The 27,588-nt window shown below is 42.2% G+C and overlaps 2 protein-coding genes and 1 long non-coding RNA gene across 10 annotated transcripts in view; 1 reads left to right on the top strand and 2 right to left on the bottom strand.

Moving 5' to 3' along the window:
* On the bottom strand, window positions 1-21,785 carry RRAGC (Ras related GTP binding C). Of its 2 annotated transcripts, none has more exons than XM_025419843.2 (7): window positions 21,705-21,785; window positions 14,897-15,100; window positions 13,713-13,912; window positions 10,844-10,958; window positions 9,712-9,854; window positions 6,621-6,769; window positions 1-1,544 (listed from the first exon to the last, which is right to left on the bottom strand). In XM_025419843.2, exons 1-7 carry the CDS (start codon window positions 21,705-21,707, stop codon window positions 1,393-1,395), a joined length of 966 nt encoding a protein of 321 aa, XP_025275628.1. In that variant the 5' UTR covers window positions 21,708-21,785; the 3' UTR covers window positions 1-1,392. The 2 variants fall into 2 exon arrangements, with proteins under 2 accessions (XP_025275628.1, XP_025275627.1); XM_025419842.3 differs by lacking the exon at window positions 21,705-21,785 and adding an exon at window positions 17,002-17,323.
* LOC112642347 (MYC binding protein) lies at window positions 20,556-27,414 on the bottom strand. The gene is made up of 5 exons (XM_025419849.3): window positions 27,266-27,414; window positions 26,993-27,065; window positions 23,514-23,562; window positions 23,145-23,274; window positions 20,556-21,783 (listed from the first exon to the last, which is right to left on the bottom strand). The coding sequence occupies exons 1-5, from the start codon at window positions 27,347-27,349 to the stop codon at window positions 21,739-21,741; spliced, it is 381 nt and encodes a 126-aa protein (XP_025275634.1). The 5' UTR covers window positions 27,350-27,414; the 3' UTR covers window positions 20,556-21,738.
* Window positions 27,366-27,588, top strand: part of LOC112642348 (uncharacterized) — a 54,708-nt gene continuing 54,485 nt past the window's right edge. For 3 of the 7 annotated variants that reach the window (XR_003125186.3, XR_003125185.3, XR_003125184.3), the window contains exon 1: window positions 27,366-27,588. This is a non-coding gene — a long non-coding RNA (uncharacterized LOC112642348). The other 4 variants (XR_003125188.3, XR_004805179.2, XR_007402212.1 and 1 more) reach the window with 4 other exon arrangements.

Genomic DNA, 27,588 nt, shown 5'->3' with positions numbered 1-27,588 from the left:
TTTTGGAGTAAATACATTTATTGATACCCATTTTATATAGTTCAGTGAAATAATCTATAAATATAAAAGCATTTTCTTTTGGATATCCCCATGGTCCATGTAAATACTCAACAGTCAGAATCATCTGCAGGAAGCGCTGCAAGTCACACTGTTAGGTTTACAGACCTGAATATACACATTTCATTAAACAGCGGCACTTATGTACTCAAGTGGTCCAGTGGCTTTGGAATACAGGACTACGCGGGCATGTCGAGTAAAAATAATGTGTCACTTTAAATCAATGGACAGGGTATCAACCATCAACAAAAAGAAATAATTATGAATTAATATCCTAGGTGAAGAAAGTACCACAGTTGACACTCGGTGTCAGAATACTGGAGACAAAGTATGTTTAATGACACATGTTGTGGTGCCATGTGCTCTCTCCAACTCCCAGTGGGCAGTCCACCAGTGCCTTATTAGGGTCATTCATGGCCAACAAAACAGCAATTCTTAGAGAATCTAGATAGCTTAGAATAAAAGGTATGTAGCGGCTGGTACCAAGTTTAAAGAGATGTGAGCCAAGTATTTCAATGACATAATGAGTATCTCCCCTAGGAGGAGGAAATTGTGGGGAAAACAAATTTTTAAAATTCCCATCGTTACACTGATCATGATCACTTATCTAATGGAGGAGAAGGAACCCAGATATCTGGTACCCAAAACACAGGTGCAAACTTCTTCTGTTTTAAAGTTTCTTCAACACTTCAAGAGAACTAATGCAGCAGCCACTGTTGAGCCTTGCTCTCGAACTGATGCAGCATAAAACTTTCTCGTTTCTTCAGTAACAAATACAAGGAATGTCCTTTGCTGCGGTCAGATCATATGTCTTCTGAGTTAGCAAGCAAATGCATTTAAAACGTCTTAGGTGTGTAATGTCCAAAATTGAAATCGGAGAGGCAGTGTTAGAACTTAAGCAAGGCAGGATTTTTAGAGACTACTCAAATGAAAACCTAAGTGAAGCATATAAAAATTCAGTTCTTTCTATTATTTCCAACTGGTAATTGACAGCAACATTCTCTGGTAAGGATGGGTAAGTGGTGTTATTGCCAGGTCCAAAATATCCCAACTACTCAAAATAGGACCCCAAAGAGGAGAAAGACACACTGAGTTCTGTGGTCTCTAGAATTCTTTTTTGCCTTTTTTTTTTTTTTAAAAAAAAGAAATAGTAGCTTCAGTTGCACACCACTGGTTGAAGGGGTCTTCATCCAAATGAGAAACTCTACCCCTTGTCTCTAGTGGGACAGGCACCAGGATTCCCACAAGCGGCAGCTCCCCTGTCCTGTAGCACGTGGCATCTGACCCTGGAGTGAAGAGTAAGCTGGCACAGAGCCCCGACAGCTGGAATTCAGGCTAGATGGCATTTCGCGGCGTGCCATTGTGTGTCAGCGATTTCAGGCTGGGGGCACTTGTCTGGTGACCACAGCTCCTGTGAGAGGTCACACCCACCTCAAAAACCTCATGAATAGCTTTCCGGAAACAGTGGAAGTTGTAGTCTATTAAACCTGCAAGAGAGTAAAGGAAGATCAGGCCCCTGAATGTCAACTGTGAAGTTATCTGTTACAAAATATTTGGTAACAAAAGAAAAAAACTGGTATGTATTTTTAAATACACATCCCACTGAGGAATGTGCTCTGTTAGAAACATGATAAAGCGTATACCCACACTGTTAACACTGGCTACCTCTGGGGCCTGGGAATGAGCTGGGTAAATAAATAAAACAATTAGGAAGGTAAATTTGCTATGAAAATCTACAATAAAACCTAAAGTGAAAGTAAAATACTCTTCAAAGTATCAAGCTTTTCCTTTCACAAGTCTTTCGGGCAGCCAGCGAGGAGCTGAAGGGAAGGGCTGGAGCAGTAGTTTGGCAGACTGCTCAGAGGAGCCCAGGGGTCCCAGAGGTCCCCGAGAGGCCCACCAGCCAGAGCCTCAGGCAGCCTAGACTGCTCTCCAGGCAACACGGCTCCTTCTTCGTCGGTTTCAAGAACTGGCTTCCAAGTAAGACTTTGGTCAAACAGTTCTACTTTGTAACACAAATGGCTAGCTGCCTATCAAAAAACCATGTTCCCCCTTCCTAAACCCAATTTTGGATGAGCACAATAATGGTGCTCAGCTAACACATTACACTTCTCAGCCTCCCTTGCAGTTATGTAGGGCCACACGACCAATTCTGGCCACTGAGATAAGTGCAAGCACACCGAACCTCTGTGAAATCTCCTTAAAAGGAAAAGGATGTATTTCATCCCCAGCCTTGTTCCTCCTCCTTGACTAGAATACAGAGATCTAGGAGCCATTGTGGACTATGAGGTGACCTTAAGAATAGAAGCCAGTGAGGGGGCACCTGGGTGGCTCAGTGGTTAAGCATCTGCCTTCGGCTCAGGTAGTGATCCCAGGGTCCTGGGATCGAGTCCTGCATTGGGCTCCCTGCATGAAGCCTGCTTCTCCCTCTGCCTGTGTCTCTGCCTCCGTATCTCTCTTGAAAAAATAAAATCTTTTTTTTTTTTTTTAAAGGAAGCTAGTCAGAAGAATTACAGATCAGAAAGAGAAACATCAATGCCCTTGAGGATACTAGGACATGAAGATGACCACACAAGACACAAATCAAAACAACATGGTGTCAAAATGACTACAGGAAGAAGAGCCCAGGACAGGGCAAAAGCAGCCAATGAAAGCCTCAGGAATGAGGCAGAACTTTGGGGATACAGGCAAGATTTAATTAGGCAGGAAAGACAATATTTAAAAAAAAAAAAAAAAAAAAACCAGCAGGGAGCTGGCAATGAGAACATGGCACAGGTGGGAGACAGGAAAGAAACTGGTATGACTGGGGAAAGGAGCAGAGAATTCTCACTGGGAAGTACTGAGAATCAAGTCTGAATAAGTGGATTAGAGCCAAGTCCAGGAGGTCCTTCAGACTCAGAAAAAATAAACTATAAAAGTTCTGATAAGTTTACATTAAAAATGACTTCTAGGAAAATGGTAAAATAAAACTAACAATCAGGGAAGTCTGAACTCTCGCCAGCAATGTGATATTATGAAAGCACTGTTCATTTTTTTATGTTTATCAATGGTACCGTTAGGTTTAATGTTTTATTAATGGTACTGTTACAGGGCAGCCCCGGTGGCGCAGCAGTTTAGCGCCGCCTGCAGCTCAGGGCATGATCCTGGAGACCCTGGATCAAGTCCCATGTCAGGCTCTCTGCATGGAGCATGCTCCTCCCTGTGCCTGTGTCTCTGCCTCTCATTCTCTCTCTGTGTCTCTATGAATAAGTAAATAAAAAATCTTTTAAAAAAAAATGGTACTGTTACAGATACCTACTGAAATCTGTAGAGACAAAATTATTTGATCAAGTCAAAGATTTGTTTCAGAATAATCCAGTAGGGAAAGAGGTACAGAAATGAAGTAAGATTGGCTATGATTTTGATAGTTATCCAATCTGGGTGATAGACAAAAGGGGTTCATTCTGTTATCTTCCCTCTGTTTTATGTTTGACAGTTTCTACAACAAAAGGGTAAAAAATAATAATTAAGCTGATAGGATAAACAGGAAACAAGACTGATCATATGCTTGTGACTGCAGAAGCAGGAGGATGGGCACATGGACACTCACTGTGTTGCTCTACTTTTGGATATATTTGAAAATTTCCATAACCAAAACCTTTTTGTTTTAATTTCTCAGATTAGAATGCAGAAAAATAAAGAACTCCTAAGAAGTATAAAAAGGATAAAGGTAATATGAAACAGGTAAATTACCAAAGAAGAAACCTGAACTGGTATAAAAGGTACCTGTCAAGAAGAAAATGCCTGCCCTAAGTAGTAATTAAAGAAGTATAAAAATTGGGGGTGCTTGGGTAGCTCAGTCCATTAAACGTCTGCCTTCAGCTCAAGTCGTGATCCCAGGGTCCCAGAATTGAGCCCCACATTGGGCTCCTTGCTTGGCAGGGAGGCTGCTTCTCCCTTTCCCACTCCCCCTGCTTGTGCGTTTTCTCTATGTCAGATAAATAAATAAAATCTCTAAAATAAAGAAGTAAAAATTAGGGCTCCTGGGTGGCTCAGTGGTTGAACGTCTACCTTTGGCTCAGGTCATGATCCCGGGATCCTGGGATCGGGTTCCCTATCGGGCTCCCTGCAGGAAGCCTGCTGTTCCCTCTCCCTCTGCCTATGTCTCTGCTACTTTCTCTGTGTCTCCCATGAATAAATAAATATTTTTTAAAAAAAGAAGTAAAAATTAGAACCTCAAAATGAAATACCATTTTGCATTTACCAGATTGCAAGCATTATCAAGGACATGAAGTGACAAGAACCACCACACAGTACTGCCAGGGGCAAAAATGGGAAAGCCACTTGGGAGAGCAATGTTTAATAAAGTTGAAGACATATGAATACATCTCCCTAAATTCCACTACTAAATATGTTCTAAGAGGGGATCCCTGGGTGGCGCAGCGGTTTAGCGCCTGCCTTTGGCCCAGGGCGCGATCCTGGAGACCCGGGATCGAATCCCACGTCGGGTTCCCGGTGCATGGAGCCTGCTTCTCCCTCTGCCCATGTCTCTTCTGCCCATGTCTCTGCCTCTCTCTCTCTCTCTCTCTCTGTGTGACTATCATAAATAAATAAAAATTTTAAAAAAAATATGTTCTAAGAGAAACTCTCCACACATACAAAGGGAAACATATTCATGTGTTGCATTTGAGTATTTTTCGCAAAGTTATTTGTGATTTTATTTTATTAAGATTTTATCCATTTATTTCAGAAAGCAAATGAGAGAGAGAGCATGAGTGGTTGGGAGGCACAGAGGAAGAGGGAGAAGCAGACTCCCCGCTGAGCAGGAAGCCCAATCCCAGGACCCCGAGATCTGCCCCAAGGCAGATACTTAACCAACTGAGCCACCCAGGCACCCCGCTATTTGTGATTTTAAAAACAATCTATGTGTCCAGCAAGAAGAAAATAAATTGTGGTATATTTAGCCTGCATATTATGATGTGGAGTGAAAATGAAAGAATGAACTAAAGCTACATTTACCAACACAAATAAACCTCAAGATAATGAGTGAAAAGAGTGAGCAAGCTGTAAAAATGTAAGTAGTCTTCTGCATCATTTACACAGAGATACACAATACAAAACTCTGTATTGGTTAAGGAAGATACAAAGTAAAAGAATACATCATAAATGGGAAAATTAACTACTACATTCCACATAGCACAGGAAGAGACTTCCAAATGAGACATACAATGTATAAGACAACTATGTCTCTGCCATGTTTCAGTTCTGGAGCTCAAAGGTGAATACACACATTTTTGTTTATCCAAAAATTGTTTGTGTGTATCTGACAGAGTTCATTAATATTAACATTAGTGGAATATTAATTCACCCCATATAAATTAATATTAAAAATGCAGACCATAGAGCAGGTACTTGTTACAGTGAACAGAGAGCGAGGATACATCCTTGAGTAATGAAATAACATGTTGAAAGTAACTTCCTGAAAGTCAATCTGCCTTTGGAATAAAAGACAACACATCCTAGCCCCTCGAAACACAGGCTGAGCGCATAACCTCAAGGAGGACATGACTGCAGCGCCATGGGCCTGCAGGGATGAGGACCTGCACTGGGGGCGCAGACAGTGGGGGTAGAAAGGAAACCAGAGAAACAAATAAAATTTGGTGAAAATTCAATGTAAACAATACACGAAAAGAATCGAAAATGGAGAACACAGAAGGCCCTCTATGAAATGCCCCACAGGGGCCCTTTCGTGGTACCACCACACAATCACCTGACTACGATATATCTGAGCTTGGGTACCAGAAAATGTCGTAACTGGTAACAGCACTAGGGTAGCCGAGAGGGTCATAAAACAGAGGGGAAATTTTTCATCACTTCTGACACCATGTACAAGACAATAAAATATTTAAGTGAAAACGTCTTACTAACAGCTCCAAATATGGGACTGGAATATGGGCCCAAGTCAGAGCTGGAAAGGTGAATTTTTCAATCAACCACATAGAGAAAATTAACTGAAACCATGGCTTGAATGAGCTGACCAGGAGAATAACGGAAGAGGCAAGCAAAAGGATTGGCTCTGAAGAAGGCTCAGAGCTGAGAAAAAAGGTCAGAAGAAACAGAAGTGGAGGTCAGAGAAACAAATACATAAAATAACGTGGAGAGCTTAGCTTTAGAGAAGCAAAGTGAGAGGGAAACTTCAAGAAAGGAGGGACTGGCAAGACCACATGCTTCAGAAGGCTGAAGGGCTACAGAATGAGGGACCATCTCTGCATAAAGCAAGAAGGTAACCTGGGAACCTGCCAAAGAATCATCTCAGTAAACAGGTACAGGTGGTAGCCCAACTGCCGGCATTTAGACATGTATTAAAAGTCCCCAAAATCAGAAAGGCTGGAATTAAATACTTGATTTAACATAAAAGATCAAATGGAGGATAAAGTCTGGACTAGATCTGGAAAGGAAGAGACAGAAGTAGTTTGAGCTGAAAATTACCTAACACTGAAATATCGTTTTCTCTGATTTTTCAAAAACCTAATAAATTATTACAAAGAATGTAACATAAAAAATGCCTTTTAAAATGCCATTACCTTTTCGTTCAAAACTTTCTTCCCTAAGAATGCAGACCAGTGCCAAAAATTTAGTCACTTCCTTTAAATAAAGGACAGTTGTATTATTCAGCTTGATAATTGCCATAGATTCTTTGTCATAAGCACTTCCACTTCCATCTTCCTTTAACCTGTTTTAAAAGAAAGTATTCATTATGGGTTTCCCAACGACGTATTTTGTCACATTTAATTTGCACAATGACAAGTCTTTCCACCGTTTCCCAAGTGTCTTTTAAGAAAAAATACTGGCTTAAATATACAGCAACAGAAGTTCTCGTTTAAGAAATAGGGTTCCCAAGGGTGCCAATGTAGCTCAATTGGTTAGGAGTGCAACTCTTGATCTCAGCTCAGGTCTTGATCTCAGGTCGGGAGTTCAAGTCCCACATTGGGGTCCATGCTGGGCATAGAGTCTACAAGAAAAGAAGAAGAAAAAAAAGAAGGAAAAGAAAGAAAAGAAAAAGAAAAAGGAAAAAGAAAAAGAGAAGAGAAAAGAAATAGGGTTCCCAGACTAGGATGCAGTATCCCATGTGTGCACACCTTCACCTTGGTTACCTAGGATGCAAGGAATATAGATTTCAAATCTCCCCTCACACTAATCTGTACTGATGCAGTATACAAATAAAAAAGGACCTAACATAAGAAAATTCCCATTTTGTAGAAAAAAAAGTATTAAAAACTAAAATGAATATAGTCTATCAAAGATACTGTGGAATCCTAATGCTTACAAAGTGAGCCATCAGGGTCTGAAAGCTATTATTTTTACTAGAACTCTCAAAATTATATGCAGTTCTCCTTCAAAAAATGTAATCAAGACTAAAGGAAGAAGCAAACATAATAAAGCACACCAAACTGCATGCATGGATTGTGTTAAGAATGAAATAATGAGGGATCCCTGGGTGGCTCAGTTTAGCCCCTGCCTTCAGCCCAGGGCATAATTCTGGAGTCCCGGGACCAAGTCCTACATCAGTCTCCCTGCATGGAGCCTGCTTCTCCCTCTGCCTCTCCCTCCCCCTCTCCCTTTCCCTCTCTCTCTCTCATGAATAAATAAAATCTTTAAAAAAAAAAAAAAAAATGAGGGATCCCTGGGTGGTGCAGCGGTTTGGTGCCTGCCTTTGGCCCAGGGCGCGATCCTGGAGACCTGGGATCGAATCCCACGTCGGGCTCCTGGTGCATCGAGCCTGCTTCTCCCTCTCCCTGTGTCTCTGCCTGCCTCTCTCTCTCTCTCTCTCTCTGTGTGTGCCTATCATAAATTTTTTTAAAAATGAGATATTGGATTTTTTCTTCCCTTTTATAATGTGCCTTAAAGGGGCACCTGGGTGGCTCAGTTGGTTAAGTGTCTACCTTCGACTTAGGTCTTGATCCTGAGGTCCTGGGATGGACCACCACATCGAGTTCCCTACTCAGTGGGGAGCCTGCTTCTCCCTCTGCCCCTCTCTCCTGCTTGTGTTCCCTCACTCACTTTCAAATAAATAAATAAAATCTTAAAAAAAAAGTTTCATGTGCTTCATAACATATAATGGATTTTACAATGTACCTTATACAAAAAAAAACCTTTGCAATTAAATTTGATTTTTAAATTATAAAAAAAAAGTTATGAAATTTTCACTTCTTTTAAAGAAAAAACAAGTGTTCTATTCATCCATTTTTTAACTCAGGAATGGGAACATGAAACTTTACTGAATAATACAACAAAGATAAAAATCACAGTTTCATTACGGAAAAAGAGCAAAGGAGAGCACGTAACCACAAAAGGAAAAAATAAATAGAAGACCGCAATAGACAAGTAAAGAACATGTGAGAGAAATGCATTCTCTTACTCAGTCAGCTGGAGAAAGACACCAACAAATTAGGCTGAGAGACCAAGGTGAAGGACAGGGACAGAGAGAGAAGACCTCAGACCAGGTGGAGAAGGGAACAGATAAAGGACACAGAAAGCAGAGATTATGTTAGAGCATCGGAAAGTGTCTTGGGAGTGCTGATGTTCATATGGGAGGGGGATCAGGGTTGTTAGGAACAAGGTTGTTGGCTTTCGAAATACCAGTAATTCTCCAAAGTTTTCAATCGTCCTCTGGACTATTCCACAAAATCACACCTTTGCTGGCATTTATAAATCTCTGTATGGAGTTTGATGAATTTACATATAAAGAAAGAGTTTACATTTTAGACATTTATTTTGGATACTCAGATGTTTGGGTCAAATTTTTCTATGTGTAAGTCCTCCTGACATCCAAAATTCTGATTTCCTGGTTTCTTAGCTGTCTGAAAGATCAGGATCCCTCATTTCCATAACGTCTGAAGTTAAATCAGAAAGCAGTACTTAGGGCAGCCCAGGGTAGTTCGGTGGTTTAGTGCCTGCCTTTGGTCCAGGGCCTGATCCTGGGGACCCGGGATCAAGTCCCACGTCGGGTTCCCTGCATGGAGCCTGCTTCTCCCTCTGCCTGTGTCTCTGCCTCTCTTTCTCTCTGTGTCTCTCATGAATAAATAAATAAAATCTTTAAAAAAAAAAAAAAAAAAAAGAAAGCAGTACTTAATTCTGTTTTTCAAAATGTTTTAAGTTAATCAATCTACTTTTTTGATCTAGCAAAGCCCCTAAGGGAGAAGACGCAGTGCAAACCCCTCAAAAAATGGCAGGAGATGGGACGCCTGGGTGGCTCAGCAGTTGAGTATCTACCTTTGGCTCAGAGCCTGATTCTGGAGTCCCAGGATCAAGTCCCATATCGGGTTCCTTGCATAGAGCCTGCTTCTCCTCCCTCTGCCTGTGTCTCTGCCTCTCTCTGTGTGTGTGTCTCTCATGAATAAATAAAATCTTTTTAAAAAAAATGGCAGGAGAAACTTTCAGTAACAATTAAATCTGGCTCAAGCACACTTTTTCAACTGCTCTTACCCATCCTCTCTAAAGCAGTAAGACCTAGCCATCTATCTACAGGGAAATCAAGCTCCAAGTTTAAGCAATGGTCAGAACAATTCCATTCCATATGGTACCTGCTAGAGGCCTCAAAAATTAATCCCTGACAAACCAAACAGGTAGTTTTCCACCAGTCTGAGATCTTGCAAAAGTATATACATAACTTACCCATATATACAAGACACATCAATTACAACATCAATCATGTCACAGCAAAGTTCATAAGACTGCATATCCACAGGAGAACTGTCTGTTGCAATGTAGATTTTGCTGACAACATCGAAGAGAAAAGCTTTTTCAATACCTGAATTCTTGGAAAAACAAAATTGGGGAAGTATTCAGTTTTAAGAGTCAAATTTGTAATTTACCTAAGATCCTGAAATTACTGATTAATACACAAAGATATTTTTAATGGTATAACCCCGTACCAAACAAGCAAATAGTATTTGGCTGAGAGACCCTTCTGTTATCCAAAGAATGAAAGTGTAATTATTTATCTGATTTACTGACTGAACTGCACTAAATTTGTTTTTTCTTCCTCCTCTACTTAAATGAATGGTTTGCTAAGACACTACACCAAAAAACATTAACAAAAAAAATCCTCCAAAAATCAAGTTGTGCTACATTTTCAATAATCCTTTTTGTTACAATAATCCCTGATTTGAATGAGCTTGCTACCAGAAAGGCTTTCCATGGCAATTAACAAAACATAAAGAATTAGTTTGATGTCAACATCTAGCATAACCCAAAAGCCCAAAAGAACTGGGGATCGCTACACCCTGAGTCCTTCAAAGTAATGCCTAGAAAAATATAATAGTTGAGTCTTATATTTATTGAGGAACATCCTTTTTATTAAGCTGAATCCTCAAAATAAGAAGAAATATGACACTAAGATTACAGTTAGCAAGGAAAGGAAAAGATCAATTTTTCAATGTGACCTCCTATAAAGCAGAGATTAAGCAGAGTCAAATTCCCAAAACCCAGTCTTTTCCAGTTACTACTCTTCATTCAGGAAACAGATATTATGAAGATTTTTATCATGAAAACTTTTATTAATTAAGAAAGTCTGAAAAAATGTTTCATCTCATTTTAAGATCAAAAGGGTAAGCTGTAAGGAAAGAACTCAGAAAATAACTCAAGCCATTTTTTTTTAACGTTCTTATGATTTATTTTGCATGTTATGTGTGTCATTAGTCTTCAGCCTAATTCAGACTAATTCAAACCATTTTTTGGAGAATTTGAATACACAAATATATTCAAGAAAATGGAATTGGAAATTATAGTGAATTAGCTCACTTACTGATATAAAGATATTTAATAGGTTTTCCAAGGTCGGCAGTTGTGGGATGAGTTTCTGCACCACCTTACTAAAGGCTTCAAATATCGAATGGTCATAGATACTAGTCAGATAAAAGCTGAAAAACACAACACAGTTTAATTAATTTGAAAAATATCTTAAGTTCCATGACAATTATCATAAAATACAAAATTTTAAGTTTCCTAACATGTGATGTCACTAAGTTCAAATAAAGCCTTTTTATCTTGCCTGTTGTCCCCACTGTTCAAAAAGACCCACAGAGCTTTACCACCTGGCTTGTAACTATCCATTGCTTTACACCATTTATAAAAGAGGGCAATTTCCTAGTACCCAGGCAAGCATTTCCAGATGCAGAAACCTGAAGAGTCACCTAAGTCTTTGCAACCTGCTCCAAAAAACCTGGATCCCTAAGCCCGTACTGATAAAAACTAAGACAAAAACCAAGGGAGAGCACAGAAAGAGGGGTTACATTTATTTAGCAAGAATATAATTCAGGTTTCTACTAAAATGTCATTTCTTCACAAAGCTCTTTCCTGACCTCTCTACCTAAAACAGCAATCCTTTCCCTGAATTTTTCTGCATAGTACTATTAAGTACCTCAAACTATATTACACATTTATTTTATAAGTGCTTTTGAGTTGTCTCATTCATTAGAACGTAAGGTCCATGAGGACAGAGACATTGACGGCTTTGCTCATAGCTATAACCCCCCTGTCCTGAACAGTGCTCATAAATATTTGTTCAATAAACAAATGCACACAATTGAAGCTTCGAATTTAGATTAGAAGGATAGGAGCTGGAGCCCTAAAGAGAACAGGAAAGGAACAGGAATCTGGTGGCCTTAAAATGACATATGGTGGAGAAGTAACATCCACAGATTTAACAAAATATATATGAGAGAGACCCTGAACATTTTAAACAATAGAGACAATTTTACCTGCTTTTTAGCTCAGGGAGTACATTCCTCGTTAATAGTTGTTCTGTTTATTTATAAGTATATATTACGAAGTCAGAAAATACAGAACTGTGGATATCACACTTTACAAGCAATTTAAAAATACTTCAAAGACGCTGACCTAGGAACCTAACCCTATGCAAGATGGAGCTTGACTCCAGAAGTTAGAGCAACAAAACAAATGAAGCCAAAATGACCCCATACACACACTAGGGACAAAGGAATATTTTATTGTTTCCCTTAGGCAAAAAGGTTAGCAATGTGGAAAGGTCCTTGAGGAACTGTGAGGCTTGGAAATAGATAGGGACATGGAGAACTACAGCATACAGGGCATTTTAGTATGCTGAGTTTCCGCAAATCAAATAGAGCCTAATCCAGAGGCATGCTAGTAATTAATAAAAGCTCAGCGCAAAGATTCTAGAGAGGTTAACAAGGCCTCAGGCCCTATAAGGAACTAGAGAAAGGGATGGTGTGTACCACTGGGGTGGGAAGCCCCAAAAAGGGACACAGAAGTGGTGTAAAGAGGATTAAGAGAATCCTCATGTACACTAGGGGACACAGGACAATCGCAGCCTAAAATCCATTGTTAATAGATTTCCAAAAAGTAAGATTGAGGAATTTCATAGGGAGGCAATTTTATCTTACAAATATTGAATTTTTTTAAGCATGAATTACTGGAAAGTATTTTAAAATTTCAATCCAAACTACAGATCAATAAAGACTTTTTCTACATGATTTCCTAGAAGAGTAACTGAAAGACCTTGGAGCCTGAGGCCCTAAGGACTATTAGGGGTAGGGACAGGGGTTGGCTTGAGGCTATGAGGAAGTCACCGTAAGAGACCAGGGTTAAGGAAATAGCTACACATGTGTCTCTCCCTTGCTTCCCCTTTAAGTTGTTTATATCATCAAGAGAATATTTTCTTGGGCACTTTTTATTACTCATATCTACCTATACCACCAAGAAAATGCAAAATATAGAAAATATTCCTCATACGCTTTCAGAATACAAGCAGATAAATAAATCATCAATCCTTTCTAGTAGTTGTTCTTTAATAATAATAATTCTTAAAGACAGTTAATTATGAATCAGTTCTTTAAGCTTAACAGGAACCCTAAACAGATTGATAGAATAAAGTCCCTAACCTAAACAATAGAGAGTCATAAAAGCATAAACTGTTTTTAAAAACATATACAAGATACATTAGAATCCAGGCTTGAGGGATCCCTGGGTGGCGCAGTGGTTTAGGTGCCTGCCTTTGGCCCAGGGTGCGATCCTGGAGACCCGGGATCGAATCCCACGTCGGGCTCCCGGTGCATGGAGCCGGCTTCTCCCTCTGCCTGTGTCTCTGCCCTCTCTCTCTCTCTCTCTCTCTCTCATAAATAAATAAATAAATAAATAAATAAATAAATAAATAAATAAAATTAAAAAAAAAAAAGAATCCAGGCTTGAAAATGTACCCTCTTTAAAAGGCTTTTCCTACTGAAAAGAAAATACTGTGAAGACTCAAGCAACAGTTCTACAGCAAATCTGACAGTCCTTGAAATGAGGCATAAATAAATAAATAAATAAATGATGGAATCAAAAGAAGGGAGTCCCAAAGCAGATTTATGCCACGAGGAAACAGGCTGATTCCAGTCTCCTGAGATGAATTTCTAAAAGCACCAATGAGAACACTTCATATAACTTCAATCTCCAGGAAAATGCAAAACACTGGGAAAGTAACTTCTCAAATCACATCAGACTCCCAAAACTGAATTCAACAAAGAAGTGATCAAGAACATTACAGATTCGGGAAGGGTTTATCAGTAACAGAAAGCTACGTGTTTGTAATGACAGAGATGGGAATACATTTACACATTTTTCAGGGCTCTCATATCAAACACACATGTTGTTACCTAAGGTGGAGTTTTTCTAGCCCAGCATCTGCAAGGTCATCATTGGCCCTCTGATGAATGTCCCTCTGTGTTTCTATTTTGTGATCATCAGACAGACCATCAACTTTGTGAATAAAAACCTCAAAATTCATGTCTGGGTTAACTTTGTAGGCTTTAGAAACAGTAATGTGAAGTCTTGTTAAAGCCTCCATGTAGTCATCCTGTAAGTCAGAACAAAATATTTTTTAAAAAGAAATCTTGTAAAAGTCAGTAACGAGTTAAGAAAGCCTCAAACCACCTCTTTCCCCAACCACAGAAAATATATTACCCTAACTATTCACAAATATTCCAAACATTCCAATACATTAACCTCCTTTATCTCTCTAAATCTTTAATCTCTCCAGACAAAAAAAATCAATTACCAAGTTAATGCTCGTAATTTTTAATATCTATAATATAAGAAAAAGAAAAAGGAAATGGACATGTCTTCCCAATAGAATTTTTTAAAAGTAATCCCAGCTCTGCCATTTACTAGATGTGTGACTTTAAGCAGGTCACTTAAATTTGAGATCTCAGTTTACTCATCCATAAAATTGGAATTACCGTACCCAGCTCACAGTATCATGAAGAATAAATTAAGTTGGATCATGTATGTGAAAGCATTGATTACAGAGCCTGTCACTCAGAAAGCATTCTTAACTAATGTTTAAGCTTACAAAAGTAAGCTTCTTAATGTCAGGGACATGTCCCATTCATCTCAGGGCCTGTCACCTGCTAGGCCCTCAATACATGTTTGTTAAGCCAAACCCAATTTGGGCAACCAAGAAAACTATTCACTTTAATATTTACTATTCCTCTTTAGATATGAGCACCGAGGAGATCTTTCCAGTGAGTGACATCACTATTATAATAGTTAATGAAGTACAGCAATATCCACTATTGGACAAATAAAAGTGGAGAACTACTCATTAACTAGAACTCAAAGATAATAAGCCACTATCTCCTAATCATCGCATATTTTGAATTTGCAGGATGGCAGCCTGCTCCCAAACACACCTCTGCGGTTGCATCTCTCATACTGCTAGGAATCTACCAGCAAAGAAATAAGCTGCAAGAAGCACATGATAAAGATGATAAACACCTTTCCTTTGTGTCTACATCTTTTGACACCAGAAAAAAGAAATAAGCGTCATTATTCCTACTACCTGTGCATCAATGACATATATCAGTGCTCCTGTTCCCCTGAAGATCATCTCGTAGTCAAAAGTAGGGTCAAAAAAGTCCATTTGCCCAGGAAAATCCCAGATCTGGAAATTCACAAAGGAGCTATTGGAAATGTCATCTTTATAAATCTTGTTGGTACTTTCCAAGAAGAGAGTCTCGTTGGGTGACATTTTATGAAACACCACCTGTTCAAAGAAAAAAGGTCATTTTATAACTATTCAACTTTGTATTCAAAGTTCAAAATTCCACTCTGAATTAACATATAGAGAATTTCAACCTATAGTAAAAATTTTAAAAGAGATATAAAGTGAACGGTGTATCCTCAGTACTCACTCTCCTTTAACTTCTAAGAGATGAGAAGACACCAAATTATTCTCCAACAAGCCTATTCTGGAGCTGAAACTTGTCTATTTTCTCTGCACCATTCATTCAATCCTAGTAGTAGGAGTAGAATGCCTCTACTCATGTCAATCGATTTTTTCTATTAAAAATGTATTAATTCAACCATAATCTGCTTTAAGATTATAAAAGCTTATAGCTGAAGTTTAAGAATTTTTGTTCACTGAAAACTTATCGGAATGCCTAAATCAGGCTCTGAGAATCAGAAAGGTGACTGATTAGACTCTGCCTTCACCGAGTCTGCAGTCTTGTGGAAGAAATCAAATGGACAGCAATTATACCAAACAGAAAATTATATGGGGGGGGGGGGGGAGTTGAGTTGACAGGGAAAAGACAGCTCCCATGAAAAAAGAAGTGGTAAAAGTAATTGTTAAGAATCAGGATAATCGGGGGATCCCTGGGTGGCTCAGCGGTTTAGCGCTGCCTTCAGCCCAGGGCCTGATCCTGGAGACCTGGGATATCAAGTCCCACGTTGGGCTTCCTGCATGGAGCCTGCTTCTCCCTCTGCCTGTGTCTCTGCCCCTCTCTCTCTCTCTCTCTCTCTCTGTGTGTGTCTCTCATGAATAAATAAATACAGTCTTTAAAAAGAAAAAAAAGAAGAATCAGGATAATCACAATCCATACAACTCTAACATAAACCTAAATTTGTGTCTCGCTGTTACTTTGTAGAAGAGAAAAACGGGTGGTTACTATCAGAGTTTAGTCAATGAGTAACAAGTGAGAAGAATTAAATTCAGCTTGCTAAAAAAAAAAAAAAAAAAAAATCCTACCCCGAATTTACCAAAACCTGCTTGTAGAGGTGAAAAAATAAATAAACAAAACGCAGCAACCTAGTAAATTCGGAAGTAAATAAAACACAGTTATCCAGTAATCTCAGAAGAAGGCCACTCTTTTTTAAAAACCGTCATGTTTACAAAATATCACACACATTTGATTTGGATAGACCTTTGCAACGGAGTGGAAAGGGCAACGGACCAGGCTTCTGGCGTTTCATTACCCGCTCAGTTGTGTGTCAGAGGATGGGCAATGGAGTCCTGCCTCAGTTTACCCCCTACTCTAAAGGATCTGGCCCTCCATTTGCTCCTGACACGCCCGAAGTGAAAGCACACGGGCTGACAGAGGTCTGCAAATATTTCTCGAGGTCTCAGACGTCCGTATCCGCACCCGGAACGGGAGGGACTGTCACCAGCGATGGCAGTCGCCGGGCCCCAAGTGCGAGAGCTGGTGGCCCGGCAGCAGCCCCTGCCCTCCAGGCCCGGGGGTGTGAAGCCTCCCCCGTAGTAGGAGTGGCTTGGTCACGGCTCTTCCCGGCGCTGCTCCCTGGGGCTCACCTGGGAAGCCCTGCAAACCCAGGTCACCAGAAGTGGGAGAAAACACGCAAAACCCGGGCAGGGCAGGGCAGGGCAGGGGAGGGAGTCGGACAAGTTCTCCAAGTTGCAACTGCAGGGTACGTCTCGGGTTCCGAAAGGACCGCGGGGCTGGGTCCCGGGCGGCGCCGCCGGCACCTGCCTCGCTCCAGCCGGTCCCGCCGGCGGGGACCGCTCGGCCTCGGCGGCCTCGGCCTGGGCTCCGCGGACCAACCCAGCGCGCGGGGCAGCCCGCCCCCCCCAGTCCGTGCCCGGCGGCCGCCCGAGCCCCCGGGAGGGGGGAGGGGAACGAGAGGAGGGGCCGGCGCGGCGCCGCTCACCTTCTGGATGGAGGACTTGCCGCTGCGCCGCAGCCCCATGAGCAGGATCCTGGGCTTGGAGCTGTCAGCGCCCCCCGGGCCACAGCCGCCGCCGGCCCCCGCCCCGACCCCGCCGCCCGCCGCCGCCGCCTCCTCTTCCTCCTCCTCCACGCCGTAGCCGAAGTCCTTGGGGAACGAGTCGGCCGCGCCGTAACTGCCGGCCAGGGGCGTCTCCTCCGCCCCGTACTGCAGGGACATGGTGCCGGAGCCGCCGCCGCCCGCGCCCTGACAGGCCAGGCCAGGCCGAGCCAGGCCGCCGCCTCCCCAGTCCGCCGCCGCCGCCGCCCCCGGCAGCCGCCGCCGCCGTGCGGCCCGCCCCCCCGAGCCCGGCTCCCATTGGCTCCGCGCCGAGGCCCGGCCCCTCATTGGCCGCCCGAGCTGCCACTCGGGGGCAGCAGGGTAGGTGGTGCCCGTCACGTGCCCGGAATCACCTGACCCGGAGCCGTGGAGGGGGGAGGAGGAGTCACGAGGAGGGCGGCCCGGCCGGCCGAGCCCTCTGCCCTCCGCCCTAGCGAGCGCCTCGCTCCCGCCGCGCCCCTGCCTTCCCGGGGGCTGCCGAGGCCGCCGCAGCGGGAGGTGCCCCCCGGGCGTGGGAGGCGGGGGGAGAACCGATGGCGCTCCTACAGCGGCACGCGCCCGACCCATACTGGCTGATGCCCGCGACGCCCTGCGGGGGACAAGGGACACAAGCCTGCAACGGACCCGGACCCCGCCCGCCCTCCCTCCAGTTGCTCGGAGAGTAACAGAGCTCGGGATCTCCGCGTAAGTAGCTCCGGTACGAGATACGAACTGGAAAGGTCAAGGGGGTGTATATATATAGATAAAAATGCTCGGGACTTGGGTGAGAAAAGTCTGTACGGAGGTGACGTCTGGGTGGGTCTAGACGGATGGATGCGGTCGGGATGTGCAAGGGGAGGGGGGAGGAGCCAGCCCGAGGGAGGGCGAAGCCTCGACCAAAGGCAGAGTCGTGGGTGTGATGCACAGCTGGATCTAGCAAGTCGCAGGACCCGGAGAGGAAAGCCACAGCAGCCAAGCTAGAGCAGCTTCTCCTCCAGCCGATCAGGCGGTGGTTATTTACTACTACCACTTCAGACTCAAAAGGACTGTTTCTCCCTCCTTCCCACCAAATCTGCTTTTCATGTAACTTAACCCCCCCCCCCGCCCCAACAGAACATTACATCTTCTAGGACTTTCGGATCACAGACCAAAGGGATGAAAAATGAAAGCAAACTGAAATGCTTTCACCAAATACGTTTCAGAAAGCTACAGGAATGTTCGCTCTGGACAGTCAGGTTTTAGAAATGAAAATCTGACTAAAGAGCCTCCTCTTAAAATGGAGGTGATGGCGTTGGCACTGATTTTTTCCAAAGAGACGAATTTCTTGATTATGAACGGAAAGCATGTTCTTGAAGGTCTGGGACTTCGTTATTTGTGAAGCTGTAAGTTAAAGGTAGGCTACATCCCTTAGCGGTCATCTAGTCCGATGTCTCACCTAAAGGGAATCCACTTTATAGCACCTCTAGCTGATAAATCAGCATACACTTCAATGTTGTAAAGGAAGAGAGCGTATTATCTAAAAAGGCAGCTACTTCCACCGAAGTAGAACGTTGTTTGAAAGTCCTCTCTTCAGACCAAAAATCGCACTCCCTGGAGCTTAAAATGGAACACAGGAGCAGTCTTCATCTCTTTTCATGACAGCCCTTCAAATATTAGATTGCAGTCTTCATTACCCACTAAGTCTTTCTGTTCACGTTAAATATACTCCGTTCCTTTGACCATCCCTTCTCTGGTGATGTCCAGTAGAACTTTCTGTGATGATAGAACTGTTCCGCAACCATAATGTTCAATATAGCAGCCAGTGAGGATTGAGCATTTGAAATGTTGCTACTATGATTGAGGAACTGAGTTTTTTTTTAAACCTTTTAAGTTGCCAGATGTGGCTAGTGGCTACCATACTGGACAGCACAACCTTGTATTTTCAGATGCCTTCTCCCTATTGATCACTCTTTTTTACACGCATCTGAGTTTGTCAACATCTACCAAATGTCTGGCAGCTGCAATGCGATACTGACCAATACAGCCTTCAGGATGCCTGTTTAGCACCTGGACAGTATTACTATTAATGCTTTCCAGAATGGAATTTTTTTTTCTTTTAATATCCAGAGTATACGTGGTTCACACTGATAATCACTGGGACTAGTATTTTGTCAGCAACCCTAGTGCCTAAACTTGTACCACTGCATTTTTTAACGACATTTCAGCTTTTTGGTTTAGGCCCAGAAGTTAGGGTACCCTGAGTTACTCATTTTCCAGCTTGTCTCAATTATAGTTTACCAACCAGCCAACTTTGTAGCATTTACAGATTTGCCTTTATACCATGTGACCCATATGTAGTCCTTTACAGTTTACCAGGCACTTTTCATCCATTATATTTAATTTGATCTTTACAACAACCCAGTGAGGTAGGCAAGATATGAAATCTACATTTTAAAGGTAAGGCTGCTGAAGCATAGCAGGAGCTGAATGGATGACATCCTTTTTTCCACTTCATTGAGCATCTTCTTGTACATTCTCTTCATCCATATCCTGGATAGAAATGAAGAGGACCTCCAGAGGCCAGGCTGACTCTGAATTCTTTTTTTTTTTTTTTTTTTTTTTTTTTGATTTTTTTTTTTTGACTCTGAATTCTTAAATAGCACTGACTGGTACAGCAGTTTAAAACAGGTTGGTTCCCCCTTCAAAGTGTGATTATCCAACTCACAGGTTGCCGTTCTGTCCAAAAGGATGGTACAAGAGACAGCAACCTGACTTATATATACGCTAATACTAGTCCCATGGGAGAAAAGCAAATGAGGGTTGGCTGCCAGAAAAAATTCTGCTTGTCTCTATTCCACAAAGGGACTGTCATACCAACTGCTTAAAGAAGCCAAGTGTCTGTCTGTCTGTCTCTCTCTCTCTCTCTCTCTCTCTCTCAAAATCCCCATGGGGCCATGTTTTATTGTTCTTACGGTTCTTAGCACTTCCTATCCCTCATTGTAATTGCTTATGTACATGTCTATAACTAACTTCAAGTCATTCATCTCTATAACACCCAGCACTCAGCCTACCGCTGAGCATGTAGGAGGCACTCAAATTGGTAAAAGATAAACTGATTCAAGTGAATGTTCTTCCAACAGTATCTGGCCCCCCTCCAAAAATGAACTTGTGACTAGAAGAGACACAGACCATTGCCACATTCTTGCCAACATGACTGACTAAAATGCCTTTACAATTAGTTTGGTCACAGTTCCTAGCTGTGCTGAGGCTTTTGCTAGTTAAATCAGCTTTCATTGGAGCATTCTGCATTCTATGTGTGTGGTGACCACAGTAAAGACAGGTTCTCTAACATTAGGGTTAGAATACACAAAACAGGATGACTCTTAATAATGTCAGTCAATCAGTAAGGAAAATAAATGACCACTAAAATGAAACATCTGACTATAGGTCTTCCAAAAGAAAGGAAAAGGACTAACAAACAAGAATATAGTGCTTTACCATTGACAGATCTTTCACATACATTCCATTTGACCCTCACAACAACCCTGTGAGGTAGGCAGCACTGATATTATTCTTCTCATTTAACAGATGAGGAAAGTGACTCTCAGAGCAGTTAACTGAAGTGCCCAAGGTTCTATAGTTAGTGAAGAATTTGTATTAATATCAGTCTTTGGCCTAAAAATTCAGCACCCAACCTCCCCTCATACCTGCCCTACCTACTTCACAGGGATAATGAAGATAAAATGAATTCAAGGCTAGAAAAATACTGAGGGAAAAAAAGCACTATATAATTATACCCGCAAACTATAATTCTCCACGATATATGGCTCATTCCCCTTCTTATCCCAGCTTGTGCGTGAACCCAGAAATTTATATTGCCTCAGTTCTGTGCTCAATCAATTAAGCAACTAAGTAAGACAGGGGAACAGTTGTGGTCCTGTTTGAAGGTATATAAATTACAATCAGGGCAACTGCTAGTATAGCAAATTGAAAAACAACATAGGCCAATGTGCAGCTGGAACCCACTGAAGCACAGAGCAAAGCAAGGCAACATTATCAGATAGGGCATGATTGCATAGAAGGAAACGTGGTGTCAGAGTTCAAACTGGCACACACACGGTTATCTAAGGCAAAGTGGTGGCAAAGAAGAGTTATTTGTTCCACATTATATAAACAAGAGTACAATATTCATGGGAACCCGTGCAAAAGCATCTTCTGTCACACAGATCTCTCGAGCTGCCTACAGAGGATATAAACAACAGTGTCCTCTTCATTTTAAAGAATGGCTGTACCTGTGCTCACATCCTGCACTAAACCAAGGAACAGCTCCATGCTGAACTTCTTGGCCTACATACAACCAGTACCATCATTCCTAGTCAGACTAATAAACAATGTCCTTTAAGGTAATGAATTAGATGGCTGTGTTTAGATTTTTTTTCAGGATTCACTTTGGATTCTCCTGCTTTTAAGACCCAAAGAAAGTTATATTGAGTTTTTATTGGTGATTCTAAGTATATGTGTTTATAACAGTTAAAGTGTGATAGGTGAATTCAACATATTAAAAGAGTTCTAGAGCATCTGTTCAGAAAAGATTATATACTATACAAACTATTCAAGTCATACAAAACCATTTTTTCAGTGTCTTTTCAACTGAGAAGAATCCTATTCAGCACGCTTCTCCTCCTGAGGTGGTTCATACTGAGCAAGCTATAGGGCAAAGACAGAGGAGTTTAGGTGAATTTTATTCTAAGTTGGGTAAAAAAAAAAAAACTTAATAGTAACAAAACGAGTAGTTAACTATTATGTCCAGTTTAATTACTGAATCAGTAACTTATTATATGAATATCATATCCCTTTTTAAACCATTTAAGATTAATACAATTTAAGATTTAATATAATCAAGTCTAATGAAAACTCTTTTCATATAAGCCTTTAAAATTACTGGGAAACCAAAACTGAATTCCAATTCGAGACTACACTACTCAAATACTTGATATGCAATAATCTGTATCTTCCCAAAGATGTTGTGGCTTCTGGCAAGGTACTTAATCTTTCTCTTTACCAAACGTTGACTGAACTTTCTCTTAAAAAGCAGGAAAAAGAATAATCTAGCCAGTCAATGAAGAGCAGCTCATGTCTTTGACTTAAAAAGTGCCAAAAAGTTAACTGGTATTTGTGTTGTGGAATCCTGGATAATTTAAGATGCTGCATTTTCTGTTATGCTAAGCTGTGGTTCCCTGAAAGAACACTAGGCTAAGATTTAGGTTGTTCCAATTAGCTGTCAGATTTGAGAAGATAATTAGACTTCAAGGTGCTTTCAGTTCCTAAATATAAGATGGTCTGTGTACCTGTTTCACTTATCTCGCAAGGTTGTTGAGAAGATAAATCACATTATGAGAAATGCCTAATATAAAATGCGTTATGTGATTCAAATGTGGAAAAACCTCAAAGACTTGGAGTTGACTAATTTGAAGTTTATGAAAATTCTCACAGGAGTTTCAACAAAGAAAAAACTTTAGCAAATAGACAAAATCAGGTGCAAACAAATTTATAAAGATAGGCCAGCACATACAACTGTGCAGATTATGTACTGCACAACTCTAAGAGGTGCTATTCACAAAGCAATGACCCTACATTGACCTACTTAAATCAACTGTTCATGACTCCCAGAAACCTCCATTTACTCATAAGCAGCATTAACCAGTACTCTCATCTTTTTTTAAGTAGGCACCATGCTCTGCATGGAGCCTAGTGCAGGGCTTGACCTCACACCCCCTACTAAGATCAAGACCTGAGCTAAGATCAAGAGTCAAGACCGAATGAGCCACCCAGGCATCCCTCTCATCTTTTTCTTGATGTGGGTTCCTAAGAACCTCTTCTTGACCACACGTAGCTTGTCCTATTTACTATCTGTCTGTGGTTTTCTAGATAGGGCATCAGTTCAGCCTTGCAGTTAATTGAGATTATTAATCCCCCTCCCTTCCCTGCTATCCGTTTTAGTGAGGCTTTGATCTTATAATCATTAAAGATGAAATTATTTTTAACATGAATTCTTTTAAAACATTTACCTTTGTTTTCAGTTTTTTATTTTCTTCTACAATAGCTTCATATTTTTCTTTCATTTCTGCCAATTCTAGGCGAAGCAGCTCTATTTCTGGATTTTCTGGGGTAGCAGCTCCTAAGTGATGCTTTAAGAAACTAATATCAAAGTTAAGAATTTACTTGAGCTGAATGAAACTAATGAAATATCTCAGAGTAGTATCAATATCTCTGATCACAGTCACCCCATCTTACCACCACCATTTACCCAGAGATCATCACCACAAAACTTGAAGTAACTTTTTCAATCATCAAAAATATTTCAAATATTATTTATGTGAAAAAATAAGAGTTCCAAAAATAAGTCCTTTTTCTGACTTGAAAGATGAAAAGGATACTCCAAAGCACTATTAGGTTTCTCTGGTTCTTCATATAAGGCTACCAATACTGCAAATCAAAAAGCAGAAAAAAGCAACAATTAAAGTCTTAAATTTGACTGAAATTATATTCCATAGCTCAGTAAATATTAAGTGCCCATTATATGCCAAGCACATTGCTAGGGCTGCCATACCATGGTAAACAAGGCAGATAAGGTCCCTGCTCTCAACAAATTTACAGTCTAGTGCAAAAGCAAGGAACTAGACAAAAAAAGAGCATCAAGCGGCAATACAGGATGATGGATTATGGGAGCACATTGGAAGAACACCTAACTCAGCCCAAAGCACCAGGGAAGGCTCCCCAATGAAGGGAAATAAGATGTGAGACTTGGCTCTGAGGGTTTCAGATAAAATGGGAAGGTGAGGGGGTGGGGAGGACAAGAGAACAACATATTGAGGAACTGAAAATTCAAATATGGCTAGATGGAGCTATGAACTATGTGGCAGGGAAGGAAGCTGGCAAGGTGGTCAGGAGGCAGACCACGGAGGATCCGGCAAGTTTGGTTGGACTTTGATGCTCAAAACAGGAGGCATATAATTAAACAGTTTAAGCAGGACAGTGACAGGATCGCTCTTGACTGCTGTGTGAAAGATCCAGAGTGGGACAAGGATGAAGGCAGGAAGAGCAGTTAAGAGGCAGGTGTCCTAATCCAGCTGAAAAAGATAGTAACCTGCGCTAGCGTGATGGAGGGGTGAAAACAAAGTAGATTAATTTGAGAAAAATTTTGGAGAATCAACAGGGCTTATGGTAATTACTGGAAGAAGCTTTGAATTCAAAGTGTGCTTCAAGAATAGTTTCATATACAATATGCTAAATAACCACCAACCAAAAACTTTACCAGTAATCGACATGCTCAGATCAACATTAAAATAGATGTTTTAGTTTGTACCCAAAAGCTTATGTCAGCACTACCTTTCTCATCTTCTATTGAACAAATTCCTCCTAGGATTTACTACTCAGACAAAAATCTCTCTAAACCAGTGGTTAAATTTTTTGTGCATGGAACCCTTTGAAAAATGACAAAAGCCAAAAATTTAACTACACACACAAAAAAATGTGCATCTCTAGACTCCAAGAACTGCTGTAAAACTTACACGTTTCCTTTTTTATTTTTTTAGTTTTAATAATTCATCAAAATAATACACAGTATGAAAAAGTCAAATGACAATCAATGACTTTTAACAACCTGGACTGAGTTCTGATAGTTACTCTTCTAAATGTATTACAACCTGGTTTTTTAAGAATCTGGTATGTTTACATCACCAGCCCCCTCTCCCTTCAATATGTTTTTCTTTAAATTACATACTCAAGCCTGTTTCTTCTTCCACTAATTTCTACTAATCTCTGCCAACTAACTCTATAAGACATGAATAACTCTAAGCCTTTCTACCTCTTCCGCACCCCATTTCTTTCAGCTTCTAAATTTCTGTCAGTGCTACCATGAGGTTGATAGTTACAGAACACAATGTAAATGTCAAGCTTCCTGTGCTTTTCTATAGATGAAATATACTTCCTTTTAATCAGACAAGAACTTGATAGCTGGTGTTTCCCTTTTTGCCTTAGAGGTGGGATTTTTTAGAGGTTAGTATGGTACTCAACTCAAATGCCTTTTTCCAAATGACTTCTCTTTATCTTTAGCCATCCTTATAGTGTTTTAATGTTAGAAGCAGTTTCAGATCCTCTTAGAAATAAGCTTTATTAAAATCATAAATTAAATTTGTGGAAAGTACCCACGTTTGGAGCTGAAAAATCAAATTTTAAATAGGTCACATCAGTAGACACTATGTTATCTGATATTGAGGAGACTGGAAGTCTACAGAGGTGGAGGAGTTAGATGCCAATAGATGTGACCAAGAGAAAAGAAGCCTTCAGTGGTTTCCAATCTCATGAGGGAAGATCCATGTATGGCCACAAGGCTGTTACCCCCTGCCAAGGTCACTTCTCTGCCTTCTAACTTTCTGTCTTTAATTTCATGCAGTCACCCTGGCCTCCTTGCACTTCCTGGAACTCTTGACATCACATTTCATTCAGATCTCTGCTCAAATGTTACTTAAAAGAAACCTTCCCCCACCACCTCTTGCTCTTTATCCCCCTTTGCTGTATTTTCATTCATAACAATTCCCACTGGCTGGCACTACTTATTTATCTGTCTCCACCAACTAGAAGAAGCTTATTTGGAGCAGGGTCTTTCTTTTTTCTTTCCCCACTGATGTATCCCCAGTGCCTAGAACAGAGACCTGAATAAAACGGTTTAATAAATGAAAGAAAAGAACTCATGGAGTTTTTTTAAGGTTGGGGGTTGGGGGGTCGGTATTGAAATTCCAAGTTTCTGTGACATTTCAAGAGAGGACAGAGCACAGCACTTTCATAGAGTACTCCTGTAATGTTTGCTGAAATTTAATTGTATTAATTTAATTGTATTTAATTTAATTGCAGATAGAAGGAAACTAGTACCCAAACCTAAGGTAGGTAGCAATTCAAAATTATCAGCCCAGGTATGGGAATTAAAAGCCCTGCTTTGTGCTAAGGTCCAGTTGTTACTCTCCCAGAATTTTCTCCTAATAGGCTTTGCTTCTGGCCAAAGAGCAGTTACCAAATCATCTCCCAGACGCTTCTCGTGTGGACCCAGTCATCATCCTGGACAGCTTTTCTGTTCTATACCCTTGAAAGTTCTAGCCAGTGAGTTGAACGATACATAGCAGGCATTCACATTATTGCTGAGCTAATAAGCAGTAGCCCAACTGTCTCCTGGAACGCTGCAGTTTCAAGCTCCTTCCTCATCTCAGGTCTCGAACACACGCACACACAGACACCCCCCCCCCTCCCCAGAAAGAGATACAGTGTCACAGCTTCCATCTTAAGTGTAAACAATATAACCATTTTCATGTGCCCTCAAGCTCTTTAAACTCTAATTCTACTTCGGAAATCTGCACAGGGCAGGAACTGGCATCGCCTACGAAAGCGGGGCTGTAAAACCACAGTCAAACTGATTCTTAATCGCCTATTTGGGGGATTCGGTTCACTTGGTTATTTTTATCCGCCAACTTTGGAAATCCGGTCATTTTCCCCCTTGCCCTTTGTCCGGGGGGAAACATGCTGCTTTACCTAATTTTGACTCCGCAAAAAGTGTCAGGAGGGAGGGATTGGGATCTCAGGGTCTTTAGCAAACATGCCTTCTGCGGCCGCTGGAGGCAAAGCAACGGAAGTTGGAGGGACTTTGCAACAGCTGCAAGAGTTCCACTCCCCGCCCGGAGAGCGCGGCAGCCCGGCGCGGGCGGCGTCCCCGCCGAGCCCCGGGCCCACCTGGCAGGGCCCACCTGGCAGGCCCCACCTGCTGCCCCTCCCGCCCCCGCCCCCGCCCCGCGCCTCGGCCCGGCAGGGGCGCAGCGCCGAGGAGCACGACGTGGACACGAGGAGCCCCCTCCCGGCGCATGCTCACCCTTGGTCAGCGTGTCCAGCACCCCCGACTTCTCCAAGTACCTCCGGAACTGCTCGCGCTTCGAGTCGGCGGCCTGAGGAGACACGGCGGGTCAGCGGCCGAAGCGCAGGGGCCGGAGCAGGAAGAAGGCGCTGGGAGTCCGGCAGCCCCGCCTCCGCCTCCGCCTCGCTACTCGGGCCCCCCAAACCTGCGCGCGCGCCCCCACGCCCTCCCGGAGCCGACCAGCGGCTGGCTCCCGCCCGCACGCCCCCAGCCACGCCGCGCCCCCCTCACTTTGTAATGGGCCATAGTGACAGCGGCAGCGGCGTAGCTGGCGCCCGAGACCGTGGCTGGCGGGCTCCGAGCCGCACTGCTCATGCGCCGCAGGGCGCGCGCGCCTGCGCACTTGCGAACCGCGGTCGGCGAGCGCGGGGGCGTGGCCTGTTTTCATGACGACGGGGACGCTGCGAGGGCCCCGCGGCAGGCCGGGCCGAGGGAGGCTGCGCGCGCCTGCCTCCTGCTCCCGGGGCCGCGCCTCGCCTTCCTCTTCCGGTCCCTGCGGCGGTTCGGTTGCTCAGCGAGAGGCGAGGTCGAGGGGACTCGGGACGGGCGTCCAG

This window comes from Canis lupus, chromosome 15 (assembly GCF_003254725.2).
Source record: "Canis lupus dingo isolate Sandy chromosome 15, ASM325472v2, whole genome shotgun sequence".
Lineage (NCBI taxonomy): Eukaryota > Metazoa > Chordata > Mammalia > Carnivora > Canidae > Canis > Canis lupus.
This window is presented reverse-complemented; position numbering and strand designations above follow the sequence as displayed.